The 17,103-nt window shown below is 43.3% G+C and overlaps 1 protein-coding gene across 3 annotated transcripts in view; it reads left to right on the top strand.

The window, feature by feature from the left end:
- Window positions 1–17,103, top strand: part of UBE2H (ubiquitin conjugating enzyme E2 H) — a 110,744-nt gene that overhangs the window by 60,808 nt on the left and 32,833 nt on the right. For all 3 annotated transcript variants that reach the window (XM_008258202.5, XM_008258200.5, XM_089328582.1), the window contains exons 2-3: window positions 4,774–4,850; window positions 5,339–5,413. In XM_008258202.5, the coding sequence (XP_008256424.1) occupies window positions 4,774–4,850; window positions 5,339–5,413 (152 nt within the window). The remainder of the gene's footprint in view (window positions 1–4,773; window positions 4,851–5,338; window positions 5,414–17,103) is intronic.

Raw genomic sequence — 17,103 nt, 5'->3', positions numbered from 1 at the left:
CTCCCAGCACACCATTTTCTAGCCAAGAAGAGTAGGTAGTGAAAGCTACTGTATTTCTTCAGTTTCCCTGGTGTGCTTAATTTCAAGGCGAATTGGAAAGGACTAGAGGGAGGACAGCAGACAACTTCATTCTGCCTTCTGAGTGCACGCACGGTCCTCGTCCCAGTCCCCACTCTCTTAGACACAGCTCAAGGAGGTCACCCTCTTATTTGATAAACTCGTTATCAGGAAACTGAGGACTCAAGGGTGTCTGAGTCCTAGGTCCTTGACCTGTTCATGTCCTGTTTCACGGACGTAACCTGGGCTCCTTTATGGTTTTGAAAATTTCACAGCCATAGAAAGATCACTTCTAAAATCCGACAGACACATTTACCAAGAGTGTCAATTATCCCTTGACAGTTTGGCATTTCTCTTTAAATATTAGATTGTGTAATTGTGATGCCATTCAGGGAAAATAAAGTGGTGGGTGGCTGGCATTTTAAAAGTGGAATGGACGTGGGTTCCTAGGGATGTTAATCATTATTTTCCCAAAAATAGTGGTACTCCTTACTGGTAAAGTGCTAAGTATATTTAAAAAAAAAAAAACACAGTATTTTGTGAATAACTTGGAGGAAGATGTGATGACATATGGAATTCTTTAACAAAACTTCAGGAGAACAGTTTATAAAAGATGTTTTATGTTTTTAAGCTTTGAAACAGACAGTAAAGGACCCTGTGAGTGAGTTCCCACCAGTCTACCAGCCTGGCCAGTGCTTCGCAGAGTTCTGTCATTTTAACCTGCCTTGCCCTTGGCTTTGCAGCAGGGAGGGGAAGAAACTCGTGGCCTCCACCATAAATACCCGTGGTCGTAGCAGTCAAGTAATTTTATATGTTCTTGTGGCAAGTCATTCATTCAGTGGTGATGGAATGGCTTATTTTTAATGCAGTGTTTTTCTTTTGACTAAACCTAAATGCTTTTTTCCCATCTGACTTTGTGTCTCTACCATGCCAAGGCAGCATAAATTTAGCACAGCTTCTCATCTTACCAACTTGGTGGAAGTTTTAAAAGTTTCATTCAGTTTGCTTTTAGCTTTTCATATGAAATGGACTATCTGAACCCTTTAATTTGTGGTGTGTTGTGTAATTAAAGACACACCCTTTGTATCTGGCCAGTGGGTTGTACCAGGGATCATGGCGAAAGAGGAACATTGATTTCTGATCTCATTGCTAATAGGATTTAGGAAAGGAGAACCTTCTCTTCTTTTTAAACATTTATTTGAAAGGCAGAGTGACAGAGAGGGAGAGACAGAGGAGAGATTTTCCATCCTCTGGTTCACTCCCCAAAGGCCCACGTTAGCCAGGGCTGGGCCAGACCAACCCAGGAGCCAAAGACCACAGTACTTGGGTCATCATCCACTAATTCCCAGGTACATTGGCAGGAAGCTGGGTCAAAAGTCCAGTAGCTGGAACTAGAACCAGGCATTCCTATCTGGGAAGCAGGTGTCACAAGTGGGGCATTCCTGCTGTACCACAACACAAGCCCCAAGAATCTTCTTGGTAAAGTAGACCTAAGTGTAGACTAAATCCCAGAAGAAACTTAGTTTATCACATCAAGTAAAGGGTAAAACAGACATCTATAGGAGTCAGCACTGTGGCATGGCTGGTTAGGCTGCCACCTGTGATGCCAGCATCCCTTATGGGCACTGGTTCTGATCCCAGCAGCTCCACTTCCAATACAGATCCCTGCTAATGCGCCTGAGTGCTTGGCCCCTCCACCTACATGGGAAACCCAGATGGCTTTGTCCTGGCCTTTGCAGCTATTTGGGGAGTGAACCAGCAGATCTGATGGAAGACCTGTCTCTTTCTTTTTCTGTAACTCTGCCTTTATTATTTAATTTTGTCTATTTCAATTGTCTTTTTTAAAAAAATATTTTATTTTATTTGAGAGTTAGAGTTACAGACAGTGAGAGACAGAGACAGAGGAAAGTCTTTTGTTTTTTAAGATCAGAGAGATTGAAATAGTGTGTGTCAGTCTTCTTGGCTGGTTAGACTTTGTTGGGCTGTTTGTATTATTTTCCTAATTGCTTTGTAATAACTCCTTAAAATTCACATTTTTTGACATTTACTGTAGTTTTTGCCTAATTTTGCCCTTTATGTTTTACAAGATGGATGTGTTAAATGTGTGTGTACCTACACTTGCTAGTCTTTTCCTTCATGGTTTCTGGCTTGCAGTCATTCTAAGGAAAGCCTCCTCTACAGAAAAGTCTGCTTTCAACAGTTTTATTGTTTGTATTTAATTTTGTTTATTACAACTGGATTTGACCTTCCCCCCCCCCCCCACTCACATAAGAAGGCTTTTTTAAAAAGTTAAGCATGGCATAGTTTTTTTTAAGTTACATTAGCATTAACTTGGGAACATTTTGCAGGAGGTGGGAGGGTCGCTGTTGGATGGATCAGGGAGAGTTTAGTAAGTGTGTGTGTGTGTGTGTGTGTGAGAGAGAGAGAGAGAGATTTGACCAAGTAAAAAATTTCCTATGTGAATACTACTTGGGTCCTTTTATTGCACTTGTTATTAAAGTAGATAATTAAAGTAGATAATTTTCATTTAGAAAAGAATGCGCTCAAATTAGCCTGCACTAAATTATCTTATTTGTGGATACCACTCAAGGCTATTGAGCAAGGACTTTGCCAAAAATGTATCTAGCCTCATGTAGTGTTTTTTGTGGCCTGCAGGGAACAGATTTAGAGAGAATAAAATGTCCAGTTTCAAAGCTTTAAGAATGATTTTTTTCCTCTATTTAAAAGACATTTTTTAAAAGATTATTTTTTGGAAAGGCAGAATTAGAGAGTAAGAGTAATTTTCTGTCCGTTGGTTCACTCCCCAAATGGCCGCAATGGTCAGGGCTGGGTCAGACTGAAACAAGGAGCTGCTTCGCAGTCTCCCACATGGGTGCAGGGCCTTGGGCCATCCCCTGCTGCTTTCCCAGGCACATTAGCAGGGAGCTGGATGGAAAGTGGAACAGTTGGGACATGCCCATATGGGATGCCAGCGTTGCAGGTGGTAGCTTTACCCGCCACACCACAGCATGGGCCCAAGAGATCATTTTAAAATTTCTTAAATGGTGCCGGCATTGTGGTGGGGCAGGTAGAGCCTCCGCCTGCGACACTGAGATCCCATACAGGCACCAGTTCGTGTTCTGGCTGCTCCACTTCTGATCCTGATAAAAGCAACAGCAGATGGCCCGAGTATTTGGGCCCTTGCCACCCATGTGGAAGTCCCATCTCCTGGCTCCTGCCTGGCTCAGCCCTGATCCTTGTGGCCATGTGGGGAGTGAACTAGTAGTTCAAAGAAGATAACTCTCTCTCTCCCTTTGTCTCTGCAACTCTGACTTCTAAATAAAGAAATCTTTAAAAAATTTTTTTTAAATTTGTTTTTCTGTTCTATATAAAAGTACATGCAATTAAAATGTAATTTGCATTCCTGATTGAAAAAGATGTGCTTTTTGTTTCTAATGTTTGAGTTTTAAGACCTCCAAAGCCCCTACCATCTAAAACTCCTTTCGGTAGGAGCTGTGTGTAGCTCAGTGATTAGGACACCTGCTCCCTCATCCAAGTGCTTAGATTCGATGCCCTTGCTCTGGCTCCTGATTGCAGCTGGCTGCCAGTGCAGACCCTGGGGGACAGCAGTAGTGACTTTAAGTCCTTGAGTTGCTGCCATCCACGAGGAAGACCTGGGATGTGTTTCTGGCTCCCACTTCTGCGCCCTTCATTGTGGGCCACTTGGGGAATGAGCCAATAGATTGGCGGCTCTCTGTCTCTCACTGCATCTCAAATTAAAAATCCTGTCAATAGTTATTATTTGGTGGTACCATAAGCAGAAATATAGAACAGATCTTAGGCCGGTAACCCTCTCTTCTGAAAAGGATAGATTTGGTTTCTGTAATTGAATCTTAGTGCTTTCTAAGGTACTAGTACTTGTGAATCTTAGTACTTTCTAAGGGAAGGGAGTCTTGAGGGCAGGCGGGCTTTTGAGGAAGACCACACAGAAGTAGTACCCCTCTTTGCTTAGAGCTCTGGAGTGTAGCACAGCCTAGAGGCACATGGGAAGTGCCACAAAAGAGCATTAGGTTTTTTCAGAAGAACTTGGGGTGGTCGTTTGCATTTGGCAGTACTGCTTACAGCACAGGTGCATCACTAACTAGTCTGAATAGTACAGCAGAGGAGAGCGTTGTGAGGGCCTGGCAGGTTCATCATGTGGGAGCGCAGCACTCCAGTTGAAGCGAATCAGTGTCTGGTGAGGTATTTGAGCTTAGATACAGGGAACACTGGATTGGATTTATGTTAAAGGCTCAGTTGGGGGTAGGTTGGGAAGGAGAGTATGGAGGAGAGCAGCTACAAGTAAGTTCCCGCTTTTCATGTCCCTGTAGGTAAAATGTAGTCTTACAGATTTTACATAGTTAGCCCATTTATTTCTCGGAATTCTAGGAAGTGGTGGTCCCCAGTTTGCAGAGAAAGCACGAAGACTTGGGGAATGAATGTATGTTATTTCTTCTAGACTCTCAAACCCAGTATGTGGCAGTCCTTGAATTTGAGCCCTAGCCCCTCTGAATCCAAAGTTTACTCACTCTTAAGAGTACTTGTCGTATCTTAAACTATGGAATTACTATATATTTTATGTTTGATAACTGTCAATTTTGGCTACCTTTTAAATGGTGTATCTTGGGGGATGGGATGTCATCAGTTTTCTTCCAGGTGTTGTAAAGCCTGTGTAATTTCCTTCACTGTTCACCTTAGCATTGAGAGTAAACACGAGGTTACGATCCTGGGAGGACTCAATGAGTTTGTAGTGAAGTTTTATGGACCACAAGGAAGTAAGTACACGTATTGGTATGTGTTCCTCTGCTACAGTTGTCTCTAAACATTGACTTTTTACAGTCGACTTTTAAACATCTTTATGTGATACTATTAGACATGAATTGTGGATTCTGGTTTGGTTTATGGGTGGTTTCTGGGAAATGTTTTTTATTTTCATTTGGAAATGAAAATGAAGGTTTGTTTCTTTCTTTCTTTCTTTTTTTTTTTTTAGATAGAAGAGAAAGGGACAATAGTGTTTAACACTAAACAAGTAAATTTGGGAGAGAGAATGAACCTTGGCTTATCTTCTAACTCCATGCCTTTTAAGCAAAAATATCTTAATCTGAATGTAGGGTACTTTTGGGTTGTAATAGGTCCCTGGCTCTTGAAGGAGCCAATTTGAAAGGTTATCTGAGGAGGTGAGGGTTAATGTTTAACTTACACTGAGGTTTATTTTCTGATTTGGACTCAGTTCTGGTGTTTAACATGTTGGCTTTTATTTCAGCACCGTATGAAGGCGGAGTGTGGAAAGTTAGAGTGGATCTTCCTGATAAATACCCTTTCAAGTCTCCATCTATAGGTACGTGGCTGGTTTTATCTATGAGAAGAAACCCAGCATCTCGTGGGTAATTAACTCCAGAAACAGTGACTTAGCTATGTTCTGTGACTTTGGGGGGCACTTCCTTGGTGTCATGGAAGACATTCACATTTTCCTTTTCACATAATCACAGTGACAATCTCTAGATTTCTTTTAGTGTCAAATTAAACCAACGTTAAGGCCCACGGCCCTTTCTGGTTGTGAGCAGTAAAATAATGAACAGTCTTAAATCTGGGTTTGTTGGCACGAATCTATGTAGAATCTATTTTAGTTTTGTCATTTAAAAATCCTCTGTAGATTTTAATTTGTGTTTGTTCTGGGTACAGCTCTGGGTATGTAGCAACGAAATGGTCCTTTTCCTTCGTCTCCACCCGGAATCTTTATATAAAGCCTCTAAACCGCAGAGCCTCAGTGGGGCTGTACGAAGTGGTACTTCTTCCACGCCTTCATCTTCCTTCTGCCTTACCTGGTGATCTTGTTACCTGTTGTCCCTGTTAAGGTACTCTGTGAGAATGGGGGGATTTTAATGTCCCGTGCTACAAAGGTAACATCCAATTGAAAATTGATACTTTCAAATGTATTAATTATAGAATGGTGATGATTTAATTAATCCAACCTTTTCACTTCAGTCTATACATAGCTTTAAAATATTACAAACTTGTGACCGACTTTAAGTGAGAATAGTAAAATAATATTGGCGTACACTGTGTGTTCAGACGGTCTGAGCAAGCCTCATTTTCAGGGTTGCCAAAGTTAAAAAAACATCTTGCCACTGCCTTAGGCTGCCTTCAGAGCTGGAGTTAGGCCACCCCTTATACCCCCTACTCCCAGCAAAGGGTTATTGTTTGTTTCATTTTAAAGGAAACATTCTGAGCTCTAGGCCTTGATCCCACGCCCCCACATTGCTGTGTGGAGTCAGTGTGCAGAAAAGTTGGAATAGTCACCAAGTTCCAACTAAAAGCAGCAACATCTTCCCCAACATCTAGCTACTTTCTGTGCTGTAGAGTTTTATGCTATAAAAACCCTACAATGCATCTGTAATGGCTGGGGAGCTCTTAGTGCTCATTTGGAAGAATAAACTGGTAATTTCCTTGAGGTTTTCTAAACCTGGTACTTGAGAAAATATTTTGTGGATAATTGAATCAGAAATTTCATCATTGCCACAGGGGCCCCGAGTTTAGAGTTAGGGATGGTGAAACAGACTGGGGGTGTGGGTGGAGCCTTTTGCAGAGAGCCCTGAATAAGTCTGCCTCAAACACCTGCGTGGTGGGGCAGCCGCCCTTTTCCTAGCTCCTCCCCTGGCAACAGAATCTAAGTTTCATGCATTTGGAGGGCTGTTGGCAGATTTTATGGTTCCCCAGCCCCAGCTGATCTGTTTCTTAAGGCCACGTCTTCCTCCTATCCAGCTATTTTGAACTTTTATGTGTTGAGTGGTATTACAGAATGATAAAACCAAATATATTCATTCAGGTATATTTGATTACTATCTATTTACCCAAAGCCCAGGAGCTGCCCTGCTAGCGGTAGTTTTCGTCCCCACATTCCTAGCCTAGGAAAACAATAGACTTGTTACAGTGAACAGTGACTCTAGAGACGTGCACGTGCTCATCGCGCAGAAAGGCAGCTGTTTCTTGAACCTTGTCTTGACCTCTTTCCCCAGTGATGCGATGGCTTCATCCTGTCTTTGTAAGGAACAATATCTAAATGTAGGCATTCCTTCTGTAATGACACAAAGTAGCGCGAAATGGGTTGAGACAATGATAATTTAGCTTTGCCTTTCTGTGTGTGGTCAGAACCGGTGATGTCCACACGTGACCATCAGCTCTTGGGGAAGTAGATCTAGTTGAAATATCTGCATACGCTTTCCTTGTTTCCTCCAAAGGAAGACTGCATACGAGAGCTTTGATCAGTTGTGTGGGGTGACCCGTTCTCAGGTCAGCAACAATGTCATTACTGGTGAGATGGTTTTTAGCATTTTGAGAGGTAGAGGCCTGCTTAGAAGGGTCAAAGTTTCCTCTTTGAGGTGTATGGATGTAAAATTCCACAGAAGGACCAGGGAAATAAACTAAACCTGACCTGATAGTTTTAAACTTTGCCCCTGTTGAATCTGGGCAGGTATACTGTTATTCCTGAGCCATATTAAAGTAAGCACATTCAGACAAATGTCTTTGATGCTTAGATCTTGGAATTGTAAACACTTTATGTATATACAGTTTTTGTTTGGTCTCGTCTGTATATATGTATGTGTGTTTTTTAGTTCTAAATGATCCATATCACTGGAGGATTATAAGAGTCCAAGTGAGCCAAAATAAAGAAAAACTAAAGTGTGTTATAATACTATCTCTTCATGGGCATCATTGTTTATATTCTGGATGTTCTTTAAGATATTTTTCCAAACGCTCAATCCAATTTGACACGCTTGTCTGTGAGATACTTTCCAAATGTAGTTTTAGGGGGTTTTCCAAGTTAGATGATTATCCTTTAAAAACAACTAACAACTGTGAATAAGTGAGATTTTTGTTTTTGTTTTTCAAAATAATGACATAGCTATCTGAAATCCTCTTTGGAAAGAAGAAAATATAGTACCTTGGGAAGTTATGGACCTACTCTTTCACTGTCATTACTGCTTCGGACACTTGGGACTTATCTTTTGGAATTTTATGTTTGGCTTAAATATCCTAAGTGATGGTGAAATCTTTTTTTTTTTTTTTTTTAAAGGCTTATTTATTTGAAAGGCAGAATGACAGGGAGGGAGAGACAGCTAGAGATTTTCCATCTGTCAGTTCACTCCCCAGATGGCCACAGTGACTAAGGATGGGCCAGGCCGAAGCCAGGAGCCTGAGACTCCAACTGGGTCTCCATAGGGGTATCAGGGACCCAGGTTCTTGGACCATCTTCTTTTTTGCTTTCCCAAGCACATTGGCAGGGAGCTGGATCAGAAGCAAAGCAGTGAGGACTCGAATTGCTTCTGATGTGGGGGCTGATATAAGCTGTGGCCCCACCCCCTTTGCTACATCAGCCCCTGTGGTGGCACATCTTGATGCTTTGAAGTTAGCTATGAATTCTTGAAATGGCTAAAGGTCATTTGTGCCCGGAGATAAGATGAATGGGAAAATTCATTAATACAAATGGATGTATAAAACTGCTGTGGATGCTTCCAAAGTGAAAGTATAAAATTTAATCAACTGTCATATAAAAATATTTGCATGATTTTTTTCAGAGAGTGTTATGGAAAGAATAGTAACTGAATCTTAATGTTTCAGTTTATTTAAAAATGTTCAGACGTTAATCATTTTCATTCAGAAAAAGAAACATTTCCTAGATGCATAGCAGTGTTGCTGGGTGTGTGTAGAACAGGGAGTATGTCACTGGTCAGTGGACTGGTAACCAGGAAACCACATTCTGGTCCTCTTTCTCTTTGGCCATGGGAGTGACATTTAGTTTATCCGAATCAGTGTTTCTTCTACTAGAAAACGAAATCGGGATTAAGTGAGCTCTACATATTTGTTATGATCAGTATTTTTAAACCCTCAGGACATGTGCCGTCCTGCTGGACGTTAGGAAGGTTTTATGACATCTTTGCTAGTTAGGAGAGAAGAGGCGCATACATAAAACACTACCCAGGCGTGAGTGGCTCCGTTTCACTGTTGTTTAGTGAGGCGTGAGTCAGCACCTTAGTTTGGAAGAGAGTGTATAAAGAGCAGATTTTACAAGAAGGAGTGTTTGTATGTTGAAAGCAGCCTTTACAAAGCTCAGAGATGTGAAGAAGGTGCACATAAGGCCCTTGGAAATCCTCGTCCAGAACCCCGAATAATCCCAGCCCGTGAGGATTTTGTTTTATGCCAAGAAGTGTCTGAAAGACTGCTTTCTGTTTTTAGCCATTACACCTGTGCTCAGCTATTCTGAGACCAGTCATTGAGAACACAGACTTTCTACTAGGGTAAAATAAAGATGAGTGATCTTTAAAAACAGGAGAACATAAAAAGAATAATATAGAGTCATTTTTAATTAAAAGACAAAAAAGGGCCAGTAAGTATAGGATGCAAAAAATTTTATATCTAACCCCAAAAAATGCACGTTTAAGCAGTGAGATAATATGATTTTTCAAATTAGCATATTAAACAGTATTGGCAAAGGTATTGTGATATAGCCAGGCTAGCAGTATTTTTGATCAATAAAGATTCTATGTCCTTTGAAAAATGTTGTTTAAATAAAAAATTACCTAAGAAGTGTGCATTAAAATTAGTGTATAAGAATGTGAATTTCAATATTATTTATAGTACTCAGAAATTGGAAGCAACTTAAATGACTCAGTTGATAATGAAATATTTAAAGTACAGTGCATCTTACTGGGAAAAGGTTTTGTATCCATTACTCTTGGTTTAAAACCATCTTTGAAGCAACACCCAGGAAAATGCTTAACTTCGTGTAGTGTAACTCTGATTTTGTCCACGTGAATTTCAAGTATGAATGCTAAAATAATAGACTATAGTTATCTATGGGTATTGGGCTCAAGGGCATTAAAAGCATACTTCTCTGTCAGATGTTTGCTTTTATTATAGAAGTATGTCTAAAGCTACTGTAAGTGCATATCTATTAAATATGTTGTCTATGTCGTGGAGTCTACGCCTTTCCTGTCTTCTATTTTTTTTTTTTCGGTTTATTATTTATTTGTAAGTCAGACTTAGAGAACCATAGAGAGATCAGCCCTCCACTTCCTGGTGCACTCCCAGATGGCCGTAATGGCAAGGGCTGGGCCAGGCTGAAGCCAGAAGCCATGAGCTTCTGCTGGATCTCCTACACAAGTAGAAGAGGCCCAAGTGCTTGGCCATCTTTGTCTGCTTTTCCAGACCACTAGTAGGAAACCGGATTGGAAGTGGAGTAGCCAGGACATGAACCCGGCGCTCATATAGGATGTTGGCATCAAAGGTCCCACAAATCCAGCCTAATGTCGGTCATTCTAGAAAGTCAGCAAGCTATCATTGGCCAGAATTTCCACCTGGGAGCTTGCTGAAGACCTGCCTGACTCAATGTTTCCTAACAGCTTCCTTCTTCTTTCCCTTTGATTGTGTGTACGTGTGAGTGTAAGTCTTAGTCTTTTTCTGTCTCCTGTTTTTCTACTTCGTTTAGTTTACACCATCTCGAGTGCTGTCTTTGCACCTTTACACTGAGCTGTCCTTTACTCCTCTCCTGTCTCCCCCGTCCCTTCTCTTAGGCAGTCGCTCTCAGCAGTTCTTGCCTCCTTTCCTTTGCTGTCTTACGTCTACTTCTCCCTGGCTCATTTCACTTTTCCCTTTATGAGAAAGGCCTCAGTTCAAAGCTAATAATAGTAGTAATACATTTGTGTCTTCTAATAAAGTAAAGGTATGAAGTGTAGATTCAGGGCGTTCAGTTCCTGTGAAAGTGCCATGAAGTGCCCTTCAGGGTCTGTAGTGCTCTCCCTCAGATCATACCTATTTTACTTAAATAATAGCATTTATCTTACATTTAAATGATTATTGGCTAGTACATTAATAGGATTGCTGTCTATTAATTTAAGTTAGAATTAGAGAGTATTTTATAATCTTTCATAAATGCTGTTAAGACCAACCTAGGAATCTTGTCACCATTTATACATTTTTTTTTTAAGATTTATTTATTTGAAAGAGAGAAGGAGAGGCAGAGAGAGAGAGAGAGATCTTCCATCTGCTGGTTCACTCCTCAGTTGACTGCAACGGCCAGAGATACACTGGTCCGAAGCCAGGAGTTCTTCCAGGTCTCCCATGTGGGTGCAGGGGCCCAAGCACTTGGGCCATCCTCCATTGCTTTCCCAGGCCACAGCAGAGAGCTGGATCGGAAGTGGGGCAGCTGGGACTAGAACGGTGCCCATATTGGGATGCCGCAACAGTCGGAGCTGTGCCAATCCAAAGCCAGGAGCCAGGAGCTTCTTCCAGGTCTCCCATGTGGGTGCAAGGGCCCAAGCACTTGAGCCATCTTGTACTGCTTTCCCAGGCCATAGCAGAGAGCTGGATTGGAAGAGGAGCATCCAGGACACAAACCGCCCATATGGGATGCTGGCACTGCTGACACAGTGCTGACCCCTGTGTTTTTTTTTAGGTAGAAACTTTCTTTAATTTCCCCCACAGAAACTCATGTGAGTGACTTCAGTGAGCCATGCTTAGTGAGAGGCAGACCACTATTTAAATGAAGGAGAAGTGTACCGTTCATGAGAAATTTTGGTTTAGTCATTTGATGGAGGCCTAGTTAGGCCACTGCATTTCTGCAGGTAAAATGAATTTTGGGTCCAAGGAAGCAAAATGCTATTAAGATAACCTTGTGCTTCTCTACTTTCATGACCTTGGGTTTGAGTTTAGTTCCTGGTTCAAACAGTTACATTATTGCTACTCTGTAGTGCTCTGAATCTCTTTAATTCCAGTATAGAAACTATTATAAGTTATAGAGAAATCTTTTGTGATAATGCTATAAAAATATAAGCCAATTTGAAAGCTCTTTGTAACTGATGGTCTGAACATGAAAATTTTCAGGATACATTTAAGAAAATTATGTCTGGCAGGTAAGGCTTCAGTGTATCTTGCATCAATTCTTCTAATAAATCCCACAGATAGGACAGCATTTGGTTCAGCAGTTGGAACGCTCACATCCCCTACTCAAGTGCCCGGGTGTGAGCCCTGGCTCCACTTCAAATTCAAGACTCCTGCTAATGCACACCCTTAAAGGCAATAGGTGATAATTCAAATACTGGGGTTCCTGCCACCCAGGCGGGAACCCAGATTGAGTTCCCAGCTCCTGGCTTTGGCACAGGAGTGAACCAGCAGGTGTGTGTGGTGTGTGTGTGGTGTGTGTGTGTGTGTCTGGCTTCCAAACAGAGTGAAAACAAATGATTAAAAACAAATGCAGGGGCCACCGCAGTGGCGCACTAGGTTAATCCTCCGGCTGTGGTGCTGACATCCCATATGGGCATCAGTTCCAGTCCTGGTTGCTCCTCTTCCAGTCCAGCTCTCTGCTGTGGCCTGGGATAGCAGTAGAAGATGGCCCAAGTGCTTGGGCCCCTGCATCCACATGGGAGACCAGTAAGAAGCACCTGGCTCCTGGCTTCAGATTGGCACAGCTCCAGCTATTGTGGCCATTTGGAGAGTGAACCAATGGAAGGAAGACCTCTCTTTATGTCTGTCTGTCTCTCTCTCTCTCTCTCTCTCTCACTGTCTGTAACTCTACCTGTCAAATAAATAAATAAAAATCTTTATTAAAAAAGTGGGAGGGTGGCAGACAGCAGAGTGGGCTGCTGGAGAGAGGGGAGAGAACAGTGGCAGGTGCTGCTGAGCCTGAGAGAAGTTCCTGAGCTTATTTTGACAGGTTGATGTGTATTTCACTTAGGTGTTTCCTCCTGTCAGCTTGGTAGTCACAAACTCCATGCAAGCAGTTCCTAGGTCTGTTTTACCAACAACCGCACCAAACTTGGCACCTAACTAATATGTTGCCTGTTTACTAGAAGAATGTTTGAATGAACACCTACCTAGGGGCATCCTCAGGTCCAGATATGGCACACGTGAACGATGGGCCCCTCGACTGTAGGTTTGCAGAGGGTTGACAGAGTAGTGACAGTGACGGTTCTTAGATTTTGAATGAGGAGACTGAGGGGTCTAGCATTGTGTGTAGCATGTTAAGCCACCACTTGAGACTCTGGCATCCCAAACTTGAGTGCTGGCTGAAGTCCCTAGTGCTCCGCTTGCTCCACTTCTGATCCGGCTTCCTGCTAATGCATTTGGTCTGAGACTAGAGCCTCTGCCACCCATGTAAGAGACCAGGATGGAGTTCCTGACTCCTGACTTCGTCCTGGCCCAGATCTGGCTGTGTGGCTTCTGAGGGGAACGAACCAGTGGCTGGAAGATTGATTCATTCATTCATTCTCTCTCGCTCTCGCTCTCTCTCTGCCTTTCAAATAAATAAATCTTAAACAGAAAAATAAAGAGGATGAGGATAAGAGGGCTGACAGGGGAAGAAATAGGATCATTGGATCAGAGTTGACAGAATTGTTAGGTTGAGAGCTCTGTGGCAAAATTAGGAGTCTCTGATAAGAGCAAGGATGTCTGAATGGATGAGTTAGGAGGTGAGGATGTCTGCAGCTGTGACAGAGTTCAGGGTGTGTTCTAGGGACTATGAAGGGGCATGAAGCAGAGGAAGAGTCACTGAGGGGAAGCGTAAGGAACTCGGGGACAAGGGTGTCAGCACTGTGGTCTGTGAGTAACAGCACTGGGAATCAGAGAGTAAAGTCAGAGTGGAGTCTTGGTGTCCAGAGTTGAAGTGCTCAGTGAGGGAAGAAACTGTGTCAAATTGCTTCTATCTATTAGAAAACCCGCTATTAGTGTCTGTGGTACCTAAATACCTTCAGCTTCCTCGTCTTATTTGCCTGGGTAGAAATCAGTGCCTTAGTGTTCACTCCCCTCCCCAGGCCACCACCGCTGTGGATAAGCTGCCATCACGGGACTTGTCTACTTCCTTCTTCTTTGTAGTCGTCCTTGTTGTCTTTTTCTGTTGTGTAAGATTTATTGCTATGTATTTGACAGGCAGAGTGGCACAGAGAAACAGGTCTTCCATCCACTGCTTCACTCCCCAAATATCTGCGATGGCCAGGGCTGGGCCAGGCTGAAGCCAGGAGCTCCGCTGGCTCTGATGTGGAAATCAGCGGAACCTGCTGACCACAATGCTGGCCCCACTCCATTTCCTTCTCTTTTTTTTGTTAAAGATTTATTTATGTGAACAGCAGTTACAGAGAAAGAGATCTATCTTCCATCTTAGATGGCTGCAATAGCCGGGGCTGGGCCAAGCTGAAGCCAAGACCTGGAACTCCTTCCGGGCCTTCTGCACTGGTGCAGGGGCTCAGGCACTGGGGTCATCTTCCGCTGCCGTCCCAGGCGCAGTGGTAGGGAGGTAGATTGGAAGTGGAGCTGGGACTTAGCTAGCATGCATATGGGATCCCCTGGTCACAGGTGGTAGCTTAACCCACTGTGCCACAACACCGGGACTTCATGTCCTTCTTGAAGTTGGCTTGTGCCAGTTTTAATTTTCCCTTTGACAGTTCATTATAATATCGTTCTATTTGTTGTGTAAAAATTCCATCTAACTTGCAGCCCAAGTTCCTGCTTCGTAATGGGTGACCTCTAGCTTTTGGGCCAGTTACTGTGATTAATGTTTTGGCGTTGACTTCATTTCTTTTGCTTTAGAACTTGGTATCATAATGAAAATGTGTTCTTGGCTTCAGTTTTCTTTAAACTGAAATTCTTTTGAAAACACTAAGAGTAAAGTCTTAGTTTCCTTTGAAAAACTTGACTCAATTTAAGATTTTCTTGCTTTACTGGTATTGGTGAAACCATATTGTTAGCAGGTTTAGAAACTGTCATTTATTTTGCCTCATTTTAAGGATGGAAGAAATTAGCGTGAGCTATATTACTGCTAAATAGCTTCCACATCTGTCTTCTAGGTTCTGTTCTGGTATTTTTGTTTTGCTTTCACTATACCAAAATGCAGTCTGAATGGTTTAATAAGTATTTGAGTAACTGTCTTTTCCTTTTCCAGTGAGATAGGGTTATAGGAAATATAATATCTCTGTATCAGAGTATTCTCTCATGTTCTTGACAAATCCCAAAGGACTTAGAGATGGATGTATAGAACAGATCTTGTCATTTTTAGTGTGAGGAAGGTGAAAAGAAACCACAAATCTCAAGTCGACTTAGGCCACTTGCCTTGGCTGCAGAGTCCCCACCGCCCTGGCCAGTGGTGGGGGATCCAGTGGCCGGTGCAGGACGTAGAAAAGGTGTCAGCCTGCAGCAGAAAGACCCAGAGGCTGAGGCAGGCTGGGGAGGCAGCTCAGGCTGAGGTTGAGCCGCGCCGTCTGCAGAGGGAGGAGGAGTTCAAGGCTGAGGGAGCTGCGGCCCAGGGATCGCACGGCAGTTGTGGCAGTGCCGCGGAGAAGGGGGTCGGGAGAGGACGGCTCCTACATCTGGCAGGGCAGGATGGTGTCTCATAACCTCTTGGCCTTTGGGTGTAACCTGCAGCCAGAAATCCGTGAAACGTCACGTAAGTGGATGGAAGGTAGTTCAGGTGTGTGTTTGGTTGTTTAAGATTTGTTCATTTACTTGAGAGGCAGAGCCACAGACAGAGGGAGAGATAGGTCCCCCATCTGCTGGACCATTCCCCAAATGGCCCCGATGATCAGGAGCTGGGAGCTCCCCTTGGGCCCCCAATATGGGGGCAGGAGCCCAACACCAGGGCCACCATCTGGTGCCCACACAGGACGCCGTGCCGCAGGCAGAGGCCCACCCCCCGTGCCGCAGTGCCAGGCCCAGAGGCAGCTCTTGTTCCGTGGTTGGGCACTTAGTTGCCCATGTGGAACAGGAAGCTCCAGCAAGGCTCATGTTCTGCTCTGTGACAAGTCATCAAGTTACTTCTGCGTGTCACATAGGAGGGCCTTCCCTTGTTCGCTTTGTACAGACCTGGAGCTTACCCAGAGTTCATCTCTTTACTTTGTTTTCTTAGAAGAGTATATGTTGTCTGTTTTCCTGTGCCTTTGAGTCAAAACAAACAACATACATATCAAAGTTGACTTTCTTTCTTAGACCTAGAAGGGAAAAAGCACAATAAAGAAAGAAAGGGATTAAACAGCTTTTCCCCCCTATGCTGTTTTGAAGGTCAGAGGGTTTATCTGTGACAAAGCAGTAAATAGTTACTTGGGACTCTGTGAAACAGCACCCTTAAGGAGCAAAACAAAGAATTACTTGAGTTGTTTGGGCTGCTTTTAATTTCCTAATCAAAATTCCTACATGATAGCATTTAAGAACTTGTTAATGGTTTTACTTGGTGTACTGATTGTCACTTAAAAGTAAGGACTTTGTCACATGTTCTCCCCACATCCCACCAAGAAATGACTTAACCATGCTCGTGAAGCTAAAATTAACATTGAGTGCTTACTGTCCAGATGCTTTTTTCATGTTTGACTTTGTTGAATCTCCATAGCAATTCTGTGATGTGTAGGTACCATGATTTCATCTAGTTTTGGGAATAAGAGAACAGAAAGGCAAAGAGTTTAAGAAGTTTGCTGGAGGCTCACCCAGTAGGACCGAGGCAGTCTGACTAGCACCCGAACTTCTCACCACAGCTTTGTTTAATGAGGGGTGGAGACTTGAGGTCGGGTCTTGTGATCGCGAGTCCAGTGCGTTCTATACCATATTGCCCCGACCACAGAAACAAACACTGCCTGATTCCAGCAGCGTGCTTCTAGGAATGGCCTGGACATGGGAAGATGTTGAATGCTGGAGACAGGAAAAGAGGTTGCAGTCTTCCGGAAATGGAGTCAGCTGGGGGGAGGCTGGAGGTTTTCCTGCTGTGTTAGGTAGGAAGAAGGCTTGTGCTGTTGAAGGCGGGCACTGCAGTCACAGATGAACTTGCCCTATCCGTCCAGCCATCCCCCGGACAGAAGAGAGGACCGCCTTGCTGAGTTTAGACCCTCGGAGCACACACGGGATCAGTGAGAAGTTCCCATGCACAGGGAGTTGAGAGTGAGCTCCTTGCTTGTTGATTCCGGAGACCCACACAGGTCCCTCTCTCCTGAACAGAGAGGCTCAGCTCTGTGAAGGGACTATGCAGGCTGCCACAGTCCTGGCCTGTAGCCGAGGGAA

Source organism: Oryctolagus cuniculus, chromosome 3 (assembly GCF_051225735.1).
Source record: "Oryctolagus cuniculus isolate XC-2025 breed Fujian yellow rabbit chromosome 3, ASM5122573v1, whole genome shotgun sequence".
Taxonomy (NCBI): Eukaryota; Metazoa; Chordata; class Mammalia; order Lagomorpha; family Leporidae; genus Oryctolagus; species Oryctolagus cuniculus.
This window is presented reverse-complemented; position numbering and strand designations above follow the sequence as displayed.